Raw genomic sequence first — 15,324 nt, 5'->3', positions numbered from 1 at the left:
CATGTTTGTGAGCTTTACTCACATAATCCTCATGCCTTATTAGCCCCATTTTGCAGATGAGGAAACTGAGGGTCTAGATGTTCCCTGGAGCTTGCTCCAGGTCACGCAGCTAGGTCTGCAGGTCTGCCACCAGGGCCCCAGGGCACACAGACCACCAAGCCAGCCCCTCTGACTCCAGGGAGGGGGTGGGGAATGAAGCCCCTTCCTCTATGATGCACAAATAAGCACCCTCTTAAAAAAACAGAATTCTTTATTCCCTCGGTGGTTTCTGAACAACAATGACACCACTACACAGGGTGGGTGTCTTGTCTTCCTCGAGCACAGTCTGCCTCCTGGGAGAGCCGGTTACATTGCCCAAGAGGCTGAGCCCCACTCAGGGAAAAGGAGGCCACAGTCACCTCCAACCCGCGCAAGATCATTCACTTCCCGGTCCAACCACTTGGCCGCACCATCCCGGATGTGCCCGGGCTGCCCCAAGCTCACACCACAGGCCCGGCTTCTAATGACAGCCCTGGAGCCTTGGACTCAGATCCCCCTCGGCCTGGAGGGCCCAAACTGGCCACACCTGTGCCTGCTAACAGGCCCTTCGTGACCTCACAGAACACGGGGCACTGAGATGGCCTGGGAAAGACACCATTTGCTAGGGAGTGGGTTCCCATACGGATCTCTCTGCTGACCCCTCTGCACACCTGGGGAACCCTGCTGGTGGGCATGGCCCAGAGCCGCAGAGATCAGCTGACACATGTCCTCATCTTACAGATAGGCAGCCTGAGGCCCAGAGGGTGCCGACTTGCCCTTGCCACTGCTCTGCTCCCACTGGCCCGTGCTGCCCCCCCAGGCTAATATGGAGCCTCCAGCAGGTCCCATGGCTTCTTAGTGGGTCCTGGGTCACCCTCCAGGGGGAGTGGCAGTAGCAGGGGCATCCGCAGCAGCACCATACGGAATCGGTGGGGCGCTTCAGCACAGGATTCAGTCCTACGACCAGGAGGCGTCTCAAGCTGCCTCTCTGTCCCTAACACAGACCACAGACCCGACAGGTGGCCAAGTGTCCCTGGGGATCCACCAGGCGGAGGACTTGCAGTGAGTCAGCGGGTAGCCCATCGGTAGGTCATCAGAGACCCGGTGGTGGTGGTGGCTGGGATCCCCGGGGAGGGCTGGGGTCTCGGCTGGGTTTCTGGAAGACTCCAAGGAACAGCAGCAGGTTCAGTGCTGGGCGCTGCTCGATACCATCTCTGAGCGTCGTGACTACAGTGTGGGTATGAGGATCCCCATTTCACAGCTGAGAACACTGAGGTCAAGTTTGTGGTCAGGTCACCCAGGGGACGAGAGAAATTCAACCCAGGTCTGATGGAGCCCACAGCCCACGGCGTCTGGGCGTCTGGGCAGGGCGAGCGGCTGGGGGCCGACGTATGTCCGTGTTGCGTTTCTGAAAAGCGGCCCCGGGGGAGGTCGGGCCCATGGGGCCGGCGGCGGGCGTCACAGGCTGGAGGGCTGGGCCAGGGCCGGCCCCGCGGGGGCCGCAGGGGCGGCGGGCACAGCCTCGCCCTCGGGCTGGGCCTCCTCGCCGCGCGCATAGGTGAGCACCACGGTGACGGTGGCGAAGGTGGCGGCGTTGACGGGGAAGGCGCGCAGCAGCGTGGAGGCCAGGCCACGCGTGAAGACGCGCCAGCCCTCGGCGCGGTAGCTCTGGCGCACGCAGTCGAGCATGCCCCGGTAGCGCGGGGCGCCCCGCAGCCCGTCGGCCTGCAGCCGCGACTTGACCACGTCCACGGGGTAGGTGGAGAGCCAGGACAGGATGCCCGACGTGCCGCCGGCCAGCAGCAGCTTGGGCACCAGCAGGCGGTCGCCCGGCTCGCAGCCCAGCGCCCGCGTGAGCACGTCGTAGGCGAGGAAGTAGACCCCGAAGCTGGGCGTCTCGCGCAGCAGCGTGGACGCCATGCCCCGGTTGACGCCGCGCAGGCCCTCCCGCCGGTAGATCTGCGCCAGGCAGTCCAGCGAGCCCCGGTAGGTGCGCGCCGGGCCCGCGGCCTGCAGCTGCAGCCGCGTCTTGGCCAGCTCCATCGGGCAGCAGATCACGCACTGGATGGCGCCCGCCGCCGCGCCGGCCAGGAACTGGTTCAGCGGCGAGTCGCGGCCCAGCGCCCGGAGGGTGTTGCCCTGCACGCCGAACACCAGCGCGTTGATGAAGGTGAGCCCCATGAGGGGCGAGCCCAGGCCCTTGTACAGGCCCAGCACCTGCGGGGCAGAGATGCATCAGCTGCGCTCCCACTCGGGGGCTGGGGCGGCCCAGCCCACCTCCCGAGGGCCCTCCATGCAGGTGGCGGCAGCCCCAACCCCAGCCCACCCCAGGTGCTCATGAGGATTGGAACCAAAGTCCTCAATCTAAGAGGCCTGGGTATTCACACCTCCCCAGTTCCAAAGTCCTGATTTGCCCAGCAGTCCCCTGACACCTTCTCTCCCGGCTCTGTGGTCTGGGGCCCGCAGCGTCCTAGAGGCTGGTTCCCCGCCCACCCCCACCTGCCCCAGGCCCAGGCCACTCACACTCTCCTGTCTGATGATGGACTGGAAGCAGTGCAAGGTCCCTCGGTACTGGGGCTTCTCCATGCTCTGGACCTGAAGCCGCACCTGGAAGGAGAGGGCCCAGTGGAAAGTGGGCAAGCCGGGGCCAGAGCACCCAGCTCCCTTGGCCCAGCACTCTGGACGGCTGGGGGAGGCTCTCTCCAGGAGGCCTGAGGCCGGACCCATGAGGCAGGGAGCCAAGTAGCTTTCTGTGGCTTTGGAATTCCAGGGTGGGGTGGGGCTGGGTGTCCGAGCCTTATCAGGGAGGGGTATCAGTGGGCAAACAGCCACAGAGAGCGCCAGCTGCAGAGGAGGCAGAGTCTCCGAATCTTTGACAATGGACGCTATGCCTCTTGTCTCACCATCTCTGCACAGCATACTGACGAGGGCACAAAGCATCTCTCCACTGTCTGGGTGGCAAACCATGGCCAATGCCAGAGGGGCCCCAATCTAGTGTCCCATCACACAACTCCCTGCATCAGGGGCTGGCAGCAGGGAATCCTGCTTGGTTTCTGCCAGGAGACCCTCGTGAGGACAGTGGTCATGAGTTAGTAAAGTGGAGACAGGAGAGCAGCTGACGGGCTTCTTGGGAACGTCAGCAACTGCAGGGCCTGGGGGGTCAGGCCCAGCCACCCTTGGAGCCCAGCTGTCCAGAACCTCTTGTTGTGAAAGCGTTCTTTGTTGACCGAGAGCTTATCTGCGCTTGATACGCAGGGCCCACAGTGTGGGATGGGAGGCACATTTCCTGAACTCAAAATCCGTATCACGGGGCTGGGGGTTGAGCTAAGTTAAGTCACACTCTCAGGAGCTGGTCCCCAGCTCTGACTCAGAATTCATTATTATAGCCGGGGCCATGGCGTGGGCATCCCTCTGTGCTGGGCAGCACCAGAGGGGCTTTGCACACAGTAATCACTGGCTGAGAGGCGTTCGGTCACTCCCATTTCAAAGACTGAGGCTCAGAGATGTTTTGCAACTCACTCGGCCAAAGCTGTCCTCTCTGGGGACATGAGCAGCTGTGGTGGTCGGGGCCAGGGTGGGGTGGGGGTGCTGGCTGGTGAGACTAGGTGGACCTTCTATTGGTGAATGATACACAGAAAACGTCTTGTAAAGAAGAGTCCCGTCTCTGCACACGAGGACCTTAACTGCAGACCGCTGCTCTGAGCAGCAGCTGCAGTGGTTCACCCCAGCACCCCTTCCCACCCTGGCTGCTCAGCTCTGCCAGGACCTGGCAGGGGAGGGGCGAATTTTCAGAGACAAGCAACACAGCTCATTGAACTTGAATACATATTACCACCATGAGCTCTGGCTCAGGTTGTTTTTGTGATTCAAGGTTTTTCCTTTTCCCTTCAATGTTCTGTGGTCTCTGTTGGGACATTTTTCTTCTTCCTACGGCCCCCGACACTGGCACTAAGAAGGCTGTGTCAACAGAAAGCATGTGAGTGGAGCTGTCCCCTCCTTGGGTGGGATTTTCGGACCCCCAGGCAGCATCTTTAAGTCTTTGCAGGTTGGACACTGTTTCTGGCCCACAAGGGACCACAGACGCTCCTCTCCCCTTTGTTCCTGACCCCTGGGTCTGGGATGAGCCCCTGCGATCTGGACCAGGTTTAGGGGTGAAATGTGGCCCAGTGGCCCCAATATTCTAATGTCTAACGTGGAGGTTCTTAACATTTTGGGGTGACAGGATCTTGTTTGAGGATTGAGGGACCTGACCCAGGAAAAGTGGTCATTCACACACCAGCCCAGGAGGCTCCCAGCTGCCCACAGGGCTGGGAGACCCCAACATGAAGACCCCCTGATCCAGAGGAGACTGATTTTTCTCGACCAGCCCCATCCGGGCCCCCACCCAGAAACTGAGCTGGGCCCAAGCTCACTTCCCACCCTCCCTGTCCCTTGCTAGTCCCGGAGGGAATTCGGGGTGGAGTGGGGTCCCGGCCCGGGGCTGGTTCAGGACAGAGAAGAGAAGCGTCGGGTTCACCTGGTCTGTACTTACTAGCGCTCTCCAGGGTGAGGCTTACGCTCATCTACAACAAAGTTACACTTTGCTATGGATGGAGACAGCCCCTAGCTCAGAAAGTAAAGGCGGTTAAAACAACACAACATTTCAACATCGCATCGGGGTGCGGAGCCCCCGCCGCCAGCCCTGGCCTCCCGCCCCTCCCCCGCCCCGGGCGCCAGGCTCGGGGTCCCTGATCCCTGTCCTGTCCGTGAAGCAGGACAGAAGGCCGCCTTCGTACAGAAACACGTGTGCAGGCAGTGCCTGAGGACAGTGGCTTTGGTTTTGGGCACAACAGAGGAAAACCAAATTTTGGACTCAAATTTTGGTCCCGAGGGCCTGGAGGAATAACCTGCGAACATCCTGGCCATGAGGCAGTGTGGACTGACATGGAACATTCCGGAGCACGGGTCCCATTAGATGAGGTTCAGGAAAAGGCAAAATGGAGCACGTTGTCAGAAGTTAGGATGGTGGGCGGCTGGAGGAGGGGAGGGGAGTTGTGAGGAGGGAGCGGGGGCTTCGGGGGGCTGGCCTTGTTCCGCTCCTCCCAGACGTGTGCTTCACGATCATTCACCGACTTTACACTTAGCATGTGTGCACTTTTCCACGTGTGTTAAATTTCAGTTAAAACAACAACAATCACCAAGCGAGGAAGTAAATCCCACTTTTGCCAAAAGCAAGGAATCTATTTGGGTCTGTGTGCATTTCGGTTTTTCAGTAGAAATCATGAACAAGGGTTGGGGGAAAGGATACATAAAGGACTGTTTTTTCTTTTTAGTTTATATGTCTCTATTATGGTTAAAATTTTTTTACAACCTACATTAACTTTGTAGTAGGAAGCCAACCAAAAAAATGTGTATGGACCTGATGATTAAAACACATTTAAAAAATATCGCATGCCCATGGGGGGCACTGTGGTGGAGGGGGGATTCTGAAGGCAATGCACCAAATGTGAAAACGGATGTGTCTGGTGGAAGGAAATAATTTGCGTTTCTCCATTTCCCAATTTTCTTTTAATGAGAATGTTTAACTTTTATAATGGGAAACAGCCAGTAAAAAAATGAGGCCATTGGTGATACGGCATTAAATTAAACCAAATGAGTGTGCTCCACGCTCGGCACAGTGTAATCGTGTGCAAGCCCATGGCTGTGACAAGAGGGCTCACAGGGTTGAGTGACAGTGGTGATTAGAGGGGCAGGTTTTCTCCCCTTCATAATCAAAAACTCAGCTGTTTAAGAGAGGTTTGCCCAGGTGTGATGCTGGTGGACCACAGTGGCAAAAAAAAAAATGGTCACAAGTGGATTTCCTCAAAGACCACCCTCCAGGTGCCAGGTAAGGGGGTCCCAGGGGCAGGAACCCAGTGGGGTGGAGAGGCTCCTGCACGCAAATTACTGTGGGGGCTGCTGGTCACGGCTCAGGAGCTGAGAGAGGTGGAGGCACCAGGACAAAGTGCTCCCCAGCCTGGTGGGGACTGACTGAGGGACCAGGCGGGACTGCAGAAGGCCTGGCCAGGCCCCAGCCGAGTCACAGCCTGGAGAGGCCTCCGCAAAGCTGGGCTGAGGAGGTGAATCAGAGGTACTTCTGGGCTGGACGGCTTCAAGAGGCATTTAAAACACATGACCACAAGATACAAACATAGCGTAACGTGGACACTGCCAGGCTGTCCTGGGCTGCTCCGGACTTGGGCAGGCTTCACGGGGCGGCCAGCTGGGCAGGGCCGGGCAGTCGTGTGGACAGGCTCCCCCAGGGCCTCACTCTTGGCAGGCCCATGTCGGGAACTCAGGCTGCCGTGTGGCCCTTCCACCTCCTCCACAAACTGGCCTACAATGGGATGGAAGGAGAACTGTGCTCTTCAGAACCAGCGTTTCACCAACACGAACTCTCCTGTGGAGGCCAGGCACCACGAGGGCCTCAGTCACCTTGCCCAACCCCTCATTTTGCAGCTGCGAACATCTGGGCCCAGAGGTAAAGTGACTGGCCCACGGTCACTCAGTAGGTCGCCGGGAGGGGCCCTGGACCCGCACCAGGCCCAGGGACAGAGCTTTTTAAGGTCAGAGCCAATGCGTAAGGCCAGGCCCTCATGCCTGTGCTGGAGGAAATCCCAGCCCTAAGTCCATGAGTCCTTTTCTTGGTCAGGGAACACCTGAGTTCCTGAAAAAAGAGGAGACGGGAAGGAAGTCACCTCGAACCCAGCTAGGATGGTGACCTTGCCTTCACTGTGCCCTTGCCCCAATGGGAAGAGGTGCCAAGTTCAGCATTTACAGCAGGACACAAGGTCCAGCCTAGTGCCTTGCTGCTCCCAGCCCGCCCTGGCTCCCAGGTGAAGCTGGCAAGGCAGGGTCCCGACTTGGCTAGTTCAAGACATCAAACCCCAACAACGGGAAAATCCTGGTTGGGAATTTCCAACTGGAGAACATAGATTTCCTTGGTTTCCATCCTAACGGAAGGCCTGAGAACCTGGAACAGTTAATCGAGGTGCGGGGCTTATGGAGGAGGAACTAAGGGCCTGCCCCCCGGGCCACTCTGGAGCCACAGACACCTCCCAGGTGCTCACCAGCCCTTGGGAAACGACTCCTCGGTTCCTCAACAATGACAGACACCGCTCTGTGAGGATCACGTGCACGGGAAATACTGACAAGTTGTGATTTGTCTGTCTTTCTGTATTTTCTGTGAACTTTTCTTTCTTTCAAGAAGACGTCTGGAGGAATTCTGCGTAAGAAGAGTGTGCGTGTCCCCCGCTCTGGGTGAGGGGAGACCTGCCCTTCGGCCCCTCGGTCTCAGCTGGCCAAGCCCCAGGGTGGACCTCCAAGTCCAGCCCCAGCTGGGAGATGCAGGGACAAACCCAGGAGGGAGCCCACCTGGGCCTAGGCATCACGGAGACCCCGGATTCCACCTTTATTCTGGAACCTGCAGGACCCCTCGCAGGCGCTCGCGAGGTGGTCACTGGAAAGAGGCCTCCAGCCGGCCAGACCCTCGGGCTCTCTCCAGTGTCTGACCTCCACGGGGGCCTCAGAACACAAACTATGACAAGACACTCACCTTGACAGTGTCAAATGGGTGTCCCACCAGCACGCCTGCCACACCTGGAAGAAGAGAGGACTTGTGACCCAGATGCCCCGGACACCTGCAGTGTGGGGCGGGGGCCGGCAGGAGCACTGCGCAGGGGCTGCGGGACTGGACAGGAGACACGCTCACCTGCCCAGTGCCGGGCGCACCCGTGAGCTGCTGATGCTGATGGCTGGGGGAGTGGGCGTGGGGGGACCTTGAGGGGGACATCACCAGGGTCAAGCCAGGATCTGTCCAACTCAAAGCTGCTCTCTCTCCCTTGACCCACAATGGAGCCGGACGTGCTCTTTCTAAGAGGATCCCACTGCTCCCAACACCTCCCGGCATGGGCTCGGGGCTGCAGGGACTTTGGACTTGGGGCTAGACCCTCACCCAGATTTTCATTTTCCCTCTGGCATGTACCAGAGGGCCGAGCTCACAAAGGCCTCGGTGTCTGAGCCCCTCTCCCCTCACCTGCACAGGTGTGAGCACTGACCTGCCCCAGGGCCACCCCCGGGACGCACTGACCCAGGACCTGACACGTCGCAGGAGCTGGCTGACAGCTCCCTTCCCTGCGTGGGAGCCGCCTCATGCTCGGGGAGGCAGCTGTGACTCTGCGGTCATGCTTGGTCATCATCAGCCCTGTCAAAATCTGTTCCCCCCGAAGGACAAAGCTCACTCCTCCATGATGGCTCACAAACACGTCTCAGGGTCCTGCGTGCTGTGTGGGTTGTCGACATCCCTGTGAATCAGGCAGCCTCATCACCCCACTTCACGGAAGGAGAAACTGAGGCTCAGTGAGGTCAAGTAACTGCCACACCAACCACCATACTTTCCTCTCTACAATTTCATGTGTGGACATCTTCAAGTTCTCCTTTTATTGCTAGGAGTGTTTATGTATAATTACAACAGCTAACATTTGTTGAGTAACAAACAGTAACGTTTCCACCTGCTTATTGTTCTTAGTTTTGTACATGTCCTAATTCTCCCTCTTATAAACCTGTCAAGAAAGGACTGTTGGCCCATTTTACAGATGATGAAACCGAGGCACAGAGCAGTATTATGTCTACACTACACAGCTAGTAAGTGGTGGAGCTGGGATTCAAACCCAGACCTTCTGGCCCTGGTGCCCTCTTCCTTAGCTACTCATCTCTCCTGCTCCCTGGTAGAGCTGGTGACCATGGCAGTGGGTGCCCAGCGGTTGGTGGGAGTTAACTATGCTTCTTCACAAATGGTATTTTTTATCTTTATGTAATGTCCTCTTCATCTTGCTTCATGCTTTGGACCTGAAAATCCACATTGTTTGATATTAACTTTGTCAATCCGGTTTTCTTTTTGGCTACATATGCCTGGTATAGTTTTGTCCGACTCTTAATTTTCAACCTTTTCTTACTACTTTGTTTTAGATGTTCCTGTAAACAGCTGGGTTTTGTTTTCTGCCCCACTCTGAAGCAGTCTCCAATTTTGCCAAAACAACAGAGAGATCTGACACGATTCCATCTTATTTTATGTGGATGACTTATTTTACTCCTTTTTCTTCCTACATTTTTGCTGGTTCAGGCAAATTACTATTTCTCCCCTGAATGTCGGGGCTCTACTCCGATCAACTGCCATTCCACTGGAGCCTTTCTTGATTATCTCCCTCAGATGTAACACATGGGGGAAGTGCCCTCTGAATTCCAGTTCATCTGCAAAATCCATTTCTTCAATGCCATCAGGAAGAGTTCTGTGCTCTGGCAAGGTTTCCGGCCCATGTCATTAGGGTGGCAGTGTCCTAGAATCTCCTGGCTTCCAGTGCCACTTGCAGATGAGAAATCTGCTGCCAGTTGGTTTCTTCTCCTTTGTCAATAATTTATTTGTTCTGCCGGGAAGCCTCTGAAATTTTATCTGTAGCTTTCAGGAATGTCACCAGGTGATGCCAAGGGTGTGTCTTTTTTCTTTAAAATAACCCTGCCTGGAACTCCACCAGCCCTTTCATTCCGCTGATTTGCCTTTTTCTGATCAGAGGAAATTTCCACTATTATGTATGCTTCATATTCATCATCTCCAGACCTTTTTCTCCTTCTGGAACCCCTAACACTCACAGGGGGATGAAGAGATATCCCCCAGCCTGTCTTTTCCCTCGAGACTCCTCTGTCTGTGTCTGGTCTTCTAAGGCATGTTGGTTTCTGTCTTTTGAGATCTACCTTCTTTTTCATTTCACGTTTTGAATTTTCTCAATTTGAAAATCCTAGTTCTAGAACCTCTTTTCTTGGGCTGTAACTGGATCCTTGGGTTTTCGAAACCTAAGATTTGCCTGGGGTGTGCTGCTTAGCCTTCCTTCTCTCTCCAGCTGTGGGACCCTCCGGCCCTCTGTTCCCCTGCAGCCAGGCCCTGCTGTGGGGTCCCCTTCCTGTGGGTGGATGGTTCTGCCTCTGGCCCCAGGCTTGCCCAGGTGCCAGCAACAGCCTTCATCAGCCTCTGGATGGGAGGGACAGACCCTCACCCACCAGCCTCTGTTGGGAGGCCCCACACAAGGACTCCAGGCATTTGCAGTCCCACTTTCTCTCTTGATTGGTTCAGTGCCCTCAGGCAAAGGGCTGGGTCCCTCTCACCCAGAACATTCCCATCCACAGAAACAGAGTAGGCTGTGGGTCCTGCCTCCATCAGGGCCTCCAGCCTCCAAAACCTTATTATCCTTTTAACCTCAGTCACCTTGAGAGCCAGGAAGCCCTGCCATCTCCCTGAGAGGACACTGAGAGCTACAGTCACAGCAGCAGACGTGGCCCCAGGCTCCCAACTCCAAAGCCAGTGCCCACTGCCCAACATAGGCTGGGCTCTCAGGGGCACCCCCATCCCATGACCCTCCAGGGCAGGAGGAGGGGCCACTGGCCTGGAGACACCTGGCAGAAGAGGTGGTGAGAGGGGACATCAGGATGACAGACCTGTCCTCCCCACACGGGGCCCCGGGCCACGGTTGAGCTTCTCTCTGCACCTCCTCCTATCCATGCCCGCAGCAGGCAGACCCTCAACCAGAGCCCAGGAGCTATGTGGGCTCAGGACCTGGGACTGACCCCTGATGGGGGAGGGCGGAGAGGCACTGGACCCTTCCAACACGGGAGGCCTCCGGGGATGCTGTCAATCAAGGGGCAGCCCCGCCTCCCCCAGGGTGAGGTTGAACACGTGACCCAGACTCAGCCAATCAGAGGTGAGGTACCGTCCTCCCTCCTGGGAATCTGAATTAAGAGCGACCTCAGGCCCCAGGGAAAAGCACAGCCATCATCCGTACTGAGCCTCTAGGCCTTGAGGAGCCCAAACCCGAAGGAACCAGGCCCCGGGCCTCTGGGGGCCAGGCGCCGAGGTGGGGGTGCCGCCCGTGCATGGTCCCTGGACGGCCCCTCTGCACTGGCTAGGCTGTGCCAGGGGCCCGGAATGTAGGCCTGGGACACAATCAGGTTGCTGTACCATGGGCCGGCGCGGAGGCCCTAGAGTCTGGGGGAAGGGCAGAGGACAGCCCCCATCTACCCCGCCCGGCCCTGCCCCGTCGGAGGAGTACACAACGTGATTTCTTTTTTTTTTTTTTTTTAAATATTTTATTTATTTATTTTTCCCCCAAAGCCCCAGTACATAGTTGTCTGTCATAGCTGCACATCCTTCTAGTTGCTGTATGTGGGATGCGGCCTCAGCATGGCTGGAGGAGTGGTGCCTCGGTGCGCACCCGGGATCCGAACCCGGGTCGCCGGCAGCGGAGAGCACGCACTTAACCGCTAAGCCACGGGGCCGGCCCCACAACGTGATTTCGTACCAGTCTGTCCACCTCTCAGGGCCTAGTTTCTTTCTTTTTTTTTTTTTTTGTGAGGAAGATCAGCCCTGAGCTAACATCCATGCCAATCCTTCCTGTTTTTTGCTGAGGAAGACTGGCCTGGGCTAACATCCGTGCCCATCTTCCTCCACTTCATATGGGACCCCGCCACAGCATGGCCTGACAAGCAGTGCATCCGTGCACCCCGGGGATCCGAACCCTGGCCACCAGCATCAGAGTGCTCGCACTTAACCGCTACGCCACTGGGCGGGCCCCAGGGCCTAATTTCTCCTGGGTCAAATAAGACCAAGAGAGGGTCCCTGAGGTTGGGGGCTGATGACCCTCTGTCCCCTCCCGTCTCTGCTAACACATTGGAGAAGTAGGTGGGCACCATCTGCCCCTGGCTTGCACCTGGACCGGGTGGGGCAGCGGAGGGTGGGGTGGGTTGAGAGGGGTGGGGGGACAGGGATCACAGACGGACAAGAGACGATGATTGCGCCTACAGCTCTGCAGGGTGCTGGACCCTGGCCTCACCCCAACCCTGGGGCCTGGACAGGATCTCTCCCAGGTGGGCTTGGTGAGGATGGGCAGAAGGCATTCCAGGCAGGGCCCTGCGTGAGCAAGAGCCCAGAGGGACGGAACACGTGTGTCTGGGGGTCTCTAAATAGGCCTGGCCCTAGGATGAGTATTCCTATCCCAAACCTCACAGATCCCAGGACACATGCACGAATACAGAAGGCAACCTGGCTCTCTGCGGAAAGAACCCACACTCCCCAAGAAGTTGGAAAGGGGCGTTGGCCCTGGGACGGAGCCACCACTGGAGGTGGGTAGAGGAGGGTCTGGGGCCCAGGAGGAGCCAGCAGGCATGGTGGCAGGCGCTGAAGGGCAGTCGTCCGGGAGGATGGGAAGAGCAGAGAGTGGGATCAGAGGGAGGGGTGGGGGGAGTTGAGAGCTGTATCCACAGAGGCAGACCCCTCCAGTCTCCTCTGGCACCCTGGGCTTAGGAGAAATACTCCACCGATTTATCAGAAGCCTGTGGTTTCTCCCCCTCCGGGAAGCTCCAGCCCGCGGTTTCCTGGGGCTTGTTGGGTAACCGTCCGGGAAGTTCTTAAATCCCTTCTCACTTATCACTTCCCTGGCACCCTCCCTCCTCCACCAGCCTCCTCTTGCTCAGAGCAGGAAGTGCACGCAGGGCACGCCACTGGTCACTCCTCTTCCTCCAGGGCGCCTACCGCTGGCAGGTAGCTAAGGGCTTTATTGGAGCCAAATCCAAGCGGAGGAAGAGCCAAAATGAGGGCAGGTGTCGGAGGAGAGAAGGGAACACCCAGCCAGCCCTCTGCGTGAGGCAGGACTGGCCACGTCAGTCAGTTCATCACTGAATCCGTGACAGCTAAACCTGGCTCCCAGTTAATACCTGTTGAATAAATTAACTCTCTACGTAAAAGCAGAGAAACTGAAAGACAAACAGGGAAGTGCCCTGCCCCACGTCCACGCCCACGGTCACGGTCGGCGACAGCAGAGCCAGGACCGCACACTGACTCCGGCCCTCCCGGGGACACAGGATCGGGGAAGCCCCCCGCGCCGAGGCCTGGCCTCGGTGACGGTGCCCCACGCCGGTGGGCTGGCGCACGCGGCGTGTCAGGCCCACTCCTCCACCCGGGTGGAGTCCGCCCCCCAGCAGCTCACTGAACCGCGTGGGGGGGGGGCGGCGCGTGACTCGGCGCCTGGGGTCCGGCCGGCGCCTTTCAGTGCCCTCCAGGCCAGCCCTCTAGGGGGTCGTCAGGTAGCCCCAACTCTGCCTAGACTGCTGCGGGGGAGGGGGTGGAGCCAGCCCAAACTCCTCCGGCCCAGGGAGGGGCTGCTGCTCCGGGTGGGCGCGGGCTGAGGATGGGGGAGGGGGTGGGAACGATGCGCCGGGGCCTCAGCATCCGCCAGCCTAGGGCGAGGAGGGCGCAGGGGAGCATCCTCCTGGCAGTCCCCGCCTCCGCCAAGCCACGGTGCTGCCCCGGGGCCCCAGACTTCCCGTCCGAACGTGCCCGAAGGACACTTGCCCTCGCCGACAGGGCGTTAGACGCCCTCGGGCCTGATGTCAACCCATGCCCACGAGAGCCACCTGAGACAAGACCTTTGTTATCCCCATTTTACAGACGAGGAGACCCCCGCCAGACGGAAGGCCGCTGGGACGAGCGCTTGTAGGGGAGCTGGCCTCCCTCCCCGGACGCCTCGCTCCGGCCCCCGAGAGCCGGACGCCCGGCGTCCCTGGTCCCCGCGCGCGCCCCGGCGGGACCCTCCCGCTTCCTTACCCCCAGCGCATCCAGCCAGGAAGTCGAGCGCCATTGCCGGGGCCCCGGAGAGGCCGCTCCTCCTCCTCGTCCTTCTCGCTCTCCGGTCCCTCGCTGGGCTGGTCGCCGTCGGGGGCCCCCCCGGCTCGCTGGGCTGGTACTCAGCCTGGCCGCCGCCTCCTGGCGCGGAGACCCGGGCAGGCGGGGGTCGGGGGGGCGGCGGCGGCGGCGGCAGCGGCTCAGCGCGCGGCTCCTCGCCCGGCACACGTCGCTCGCTGTCGTCCGCCTGCCGCCGGTGGTCCCTCACCTCGGGCCGCGCGCCCCGCCCCTCGGGCCGGCCGACCGGGCTCGGGCGGGGCGCAGAGCGCAGCCAATGGGCGGGCGAGGCGCGGACAACACCCCGGGGCCTGCGTGCCGCCGCCGCTCCTCATTGGCTGGGCGTGCCCGGGTGGGGGGCGGGGGGAACAGAGCTGGCGGGCGGGGGAGGTGCGGGGCGCTGCAGACAAAGAGTGTGCTTCTTGCGCCCGCCCGCGCCGCCCGGGAGGGAGAGGAAGCCGGGTGTGCGCGGGGGTGGGATGGTGGGGCCGGGCCCGGGACCCCACGGCCTGCTCGGCCCGGAGCCTCCCGGCGTGCGGGATGCGGGCCAGCTGGGCAGGGGGTCGGGTGGGGTGGTGCGCTCGCTCTGGACTGGGCCCGGGACCTGGGACCTGGGTCCCGATCCCGACTCCGCCGCCGAACCTTAGCGTCCTCGCCTGTATAATGGGGACTGCTGCGAGAACGGCGTGGAGCGCCGGGACCCCCAAAGCCTGCAGGCTCGGACACAACGAGTTGTCATACTCCTCGGGCTGCCTTGGATCGTCCCGCCTGCGCGCCACCCTGGGTGGCCTCTGGGGCTTCTGGCCGCCTGGCCCGCCGCACGGGGTCTCAGGGTCTGAGCGCTCCGGCGTTTCGGGCGGCGGGGAGCGAACTTGAAAACGAAGCGGGCCATGGGGCCGAGGCGGGGCAGGACCGCGGGGTCGCGGGAGCCGCGGAGGGTTGTGGAGCGGAAGAGGTTTCTGGACGGGGCGGCACAGGCCAGACCGCGGCGCGTCCTTTGGCGGCGGCCGGGGCGCTGTGTGGCCGGAGGGGGCGGGCGCCGGGCCGCGGCCTGGGAGGGGGCCGGGGGCCGGGGCGAGTCAGACTGAGGGGAGGCAGTGAGTGAAGGCGGAGAGGTGGGAGCGCGCTCGGCCCCGGTCACCGTGGGTGGCTGGGCGGCAGGAGGAGGAGGAGGAGGAGGGGCTAAGTAGCCGTCGCGTCCACCCCCCCCCCAGAGTCCTTGAGGTTGACAGTGGCCAGGGACCCCTCCCTGGTCCCGGGGGAGGGTCTGGGTCAGCGATTTCCCCTCCCCTCCTTCCCCAGCGCCTCGTGAAGTCCGGCTTGTCCAGTTGCGGCAGGGTTTGGGCGCGTGCTTTCTCCTTGGCAATGAGAGTCAGATACACCCTCAGGCCCGAACCCAACTTCCTTCTTCACTGTCCTGTAGTCAGGACCATACCTTGCCGCGTCTGGGTTCCAGATCACACGGGTCTTTTATTCTCATTTTACCGGTTCTGAAATCAGGGTGGGGATTACAATGGATATGTATCTCATAGACAAGTTTTAAAGATTATGTGTCTTTGGTACCAGGG

The 15,324-nt window shown here is 59.8% G+C and overlaps 1 protein-coding gene across 10 annotated transcripts; it reads right to left on the bottom strand.

Moving 5' to 3' along the window:
• Positions 1–232: 232 nt before the first annotated feature.
• On the bottom strand, positions 233–13,934 carry SLC25A29 (solute carrier family 25 member 29). 10 transcript variants are annotated; one of them, XM_087447948.1, is made up of 5 exons: positions 13,682–13,934; positions 4,905–7,635; positions 3,851–4,620; positions 2,542–2,625; positions 233–2,235 (listed from the first exon to the last, which is right to left on the bottom strand). In XM_087447948.1, exons 3-5 carry the CDS (start codon positions 3,992–3,994, stop codon positions 1,477–1,479), a joined length of 987 nt encoding a protein of 328 aa, XP_087304074.1. In that variant the 5' UTR covers positions 3,995–4,620; positions 4,905–7,635; positions 13,682–13,934; the 3' UTR covers positions 233–1,476. The 10 variants fall into 10 exon arrangements, with proteins under 10 accessions (XP_087304074.1, XP_087304075.1, XP_087304069.1 ...); XM_087447949.1 differs by having other exon boundaries at positions 4,550–4,620; XM_087447943.1 differs by having other exon boundaries at positions 2,542–4,620; positions 4,905–6,703; positions 7,107–7,635.
• Positions 13,935–15,324: the final 1,390 nt, after the last annotated feature.

Source organism: Ceratotherium simum, chromosome 24 (assembly GCF_057802395.1).
Source record: "Ceratotherium simum simum isolate JZ-2026a chromosome 24, ASM5780239v1, whole genome shotgun sequence".
NCBI classification, from domain to species: domain Eukaryota; kingdom Metazoa; phylum Chordata; class Mammalia; order Perissodactyla; family Rhinocerotidae; genus Ceratotherium; species Ceratotherium simum.
Note: the sequence above shows the minus strand (reverse complement) of the source record. Positions and strands in the feature narration are given on the sequence as shown.

Bases quoted from the DNA above. Each gene is read 5' to 3' on its own strand.
- SLC25A29 (XM_087447943.1), bottom strand. From the start codon at position 2,985: ATGGTTTGCCACCCAGACAGTGGAGAGATGCTTTGTGCCCTCGTCAGT. The intron at 2,236-2,541 runs GTGAGTGGCCTG...TCTGCCCCGCAG, and splicing joins CCATCATCAGACAGGAGAGT to GTGCTGGGCCTGTACAAGGG.